The 2,815-nt window shown below is 47.2% G+C and overlaps 1 protein-coding gene across 2 annotated transcripts in view; it reads left to right on the top strand.

Annotated features, from left to right (window-relative positions):
• ADGRD1 (adhesion G protein-coupled receptor D1) overlaps positions 1–2,815 on the top strand; it is a 118,847-nt gene that overhangs the window by 20,844 nt on the left and 95,188 nt on the right. For both annotated transcript variants that reach the window (XM_015644390.1, XM_019008401.1), the window contains 2 exons: positions 2–153; positions 1,961–2,020. In XM_015644390.1, coding sequence (XP_015499876.1) covers positions 2–153; positions 1,961–2,020 — 212 coding nt within the window. The remainder of the gene's footprint in view (position 1; positions 154–1,960; positions 2,021–2,815) is intronic.

Below are 2,815 nucleotides of genomic sequence, written 5' to 3'. Positions count from 1 at the left end.
CCCACCCACGCCTACCAGCCCATCCTGAGGGCTCTGGGCCAGGACAGAGGCAGGTCCCGGACGCCCAGCTCGGAGCTGAGGCTGCTGCAGAACGTGTCCCTCAGCCTGCCCCACACATCCGTGTCCCAGCACACTGCCCACAGCCTGGCCCAGGTGAGTGGGGCTGGGGGGACACTGCCCTTCCCCAGAACCCCGGAGCTGAGCAGTGCCCAGAGCAAAGGACTGAAATGTCTCACTCATTCCTAGAGGACAGGAATGTCTCACTGGTTCCTAGAGGACAGGAATGTCTCACTGGTTCCTAGAGGACTGAAATGTCTCACTGGCTCCTAGAGGACTGAAATGTCTCACTGGTTCCTAGAGGACTGAAATGTCTCACTCATTCTTAGAGCAGTTCCTTTATGCCTCTGGAGCCATCATTACCACTGAGGGGCTGGATCACTTCTCCAAATAACCAGGACAAGGAGAAACAGCCTCAAGTGGTGCCAGGGGAGACTCCAGTTGGATCTTAGGGAAAATTCCTCCTTGAAAGGGCTGCCAAGCACTGCCCAGAGAAGTGCTGGAGTCACTGTCTCCACTGAAATGGGTTCGAGGAATTCATTTTCTTGGAGCTAATCCACAGAGGGGAAGAAGCGAGCTGGTGTTTCCCCTCTGACATAAAATCAGCCTGCTGGAAAGTGATGGGCACCGAATTCCCTGATTTCAGCAGGCAGTGAAGCCATTATTGCAGTGATCAGCTGCTGATTGTTCCCCTGAGCCTGGGGGCAGTTCCAGAGTGACAAGGGCGCTTTGCTCAGACAAAAAATACAAATAAACCTTCTGAAAACGACAGGGACAGCAACTGAGAGATTGTGCTAAAAGCTTAGTGTTTGCAAGCTCTAAAGCTTGGATTTCACGGATCACAGTTGAATATGTAGAAAAGCCCTTTTAAAAAGCTTTAATACGTTGTTTCCTTTGTTTTCCGGATAGATTTGTGTGGGCTGTACAAAGGGAACACATCCTGCCACACTCGGTACCTGTTTCCCACAGCAGCCCATTGATGCTCGGGAGCTCCCTGGTGCTGCTTTGTGTGCCACCACGGGGATCTGCAGACAGAAATGTGGGACATGATTAGCTTTAGAGAGCTATTCTGGGAGTAAATACAAGAGTCCTGATCATATTCACCATTCTGTCATCTGCCTGATGGATGGGGAGGCTTTGTATTGTCTGCAGCTAATTCTCTGAAAGACAGGCACTGAGCACGCATGTGATTTTCTGTGCAGTTATCTCTGCCTGATTGTCACACGCCTCACAGCACAAGGAAATTTGATTTAAGTGATATGCAATAAACTTTGTGATTACTGACGCGTGTTTGTAATGAATCGCTTCTGACAAACCTGACTGGGGTTTTGTTATGTGGTGTCTCCCACACTTCACAGTGGAGTTTCACTATATTCATTCTCTGAAGGCTTTTTAATAGGTAACTTGGAGCTGGAAACCTGGGCTTTTTCTTTCATTTCAGTGCAGTTTCTGTGCTCCCCGCTGTCCCTCGGTGTGGGGACAGCAGCAGGACTGGGCTGTGATCTGCTCAGCACTGCACACTGCAGGTCCCAGCCCAGGCTGGCCAGGGAAGAGGGGCTGCAAAGAGATGATTTTTAGGGTCCCTTCCAACCCAAACCCCTCAGTGATTCCACAGATGTCATGTGAGTTTAGATAGAACTGGAGAATAAACTCAGTTTAGTCCCAGTGCTCAGCTGTGACGAGCTCAGCTCAGCACCTCTGAATAAAATAATTGTTCCTTGGAGAAGCCACCACAGAGAACGTGGTGAGGACGCTGGCAGGTACAGATGGATCTGTGAGTGGAATGGAAGTGGGATTGTCATCTTGACATAAACCTGAGAAAAATCCTAGCAGAGAAATGCCCTGGATCCTTGCCAGGAGATGTAGCTGGTTAATAAATAATGGAGTTTTATTTGTCTTCCAGGCATTTTTAAAAGCTATTGAAGACTTTATGTTGCTGTCCAACTGGATGGATGAACCAGAGGTAAGACAAGTGGGCTGAGGTGTGTGAGTTCCCTTCAGCTGCATAAATTCACATGGATGATAACAAAACTGGTTGTTGCTTTATTTTGCTTGCTGGGACCTTTTGGCACTATAAATTATTTTATCTTCTGCCACTGATGAAATACCTGCAGGGTGAATCCAGAAATTTCCTGAGTTTTTTGCTTGAATCTTAAGGAAGCACAGAATTCAGAAGAGAGAGCTTTTAAACTGAGAGAAGGAGAAGTTAAAGCACAGGGAGGTCTCATTGAAGCCTAAAATGCTTTTAAGACAAAAGGATGTCTAATTGATTTAAGTTCTTAGCATCAAATCCTTGATCATCTCTGGTGTAAATGGATTTCAGATAAAATAGATTTCCTTTTCACTGAAACATGCATTAACTCAGATTTTATGAATCAAATTTCAACCTGGAGGGTTATGGTAGCTTTTATACTGAGAAGCATTTGAATAAAGATGAAAGCAAGGCCAAACTGCAATGTCTCAGCTTGTGTTCCAAGAGAGATCTGATACCAATCTTTATTGTTAAAAACTTCTGCACAGTTCTTGGCCTGGTTCTGCAGAGTCCTGGGTGGGACTGGAGCCCCTGGATCCAGCACAGCAGTTTGGGAAACTCTGCCTGGATCCATCTGTGCGAGGTTTTATTTGCTGTGGGTGGGAGGAACCTGCCTGACCTGGGCAGGATTTCAGGAGTTACCTGAGCTGGATTTCAGGTGTTATTGGGCAGGATTTCAGGTGTTACCTGGGCAGGATTTCAGGTGTTATTGGGCAGGATTTCAGG

This window comes from Parus major, chromosome 15 (genome assembly GCF_001522545.3).
Source record: "Parus major isolate Abel chromosome 15, Parus_major1.1, whole genome shotgun sequence".
NCBI classification, from domain to species: domain Eukaryota; kingdom Metazoa; phylum Chordata; class Aves; order Passeriformes; family Paridae; genus Parus; species Parus major.
Note: the sequence above shows the minus strand (reverse complement) of the source record. Positions and strands in the feature narration are given on the sequence as shown.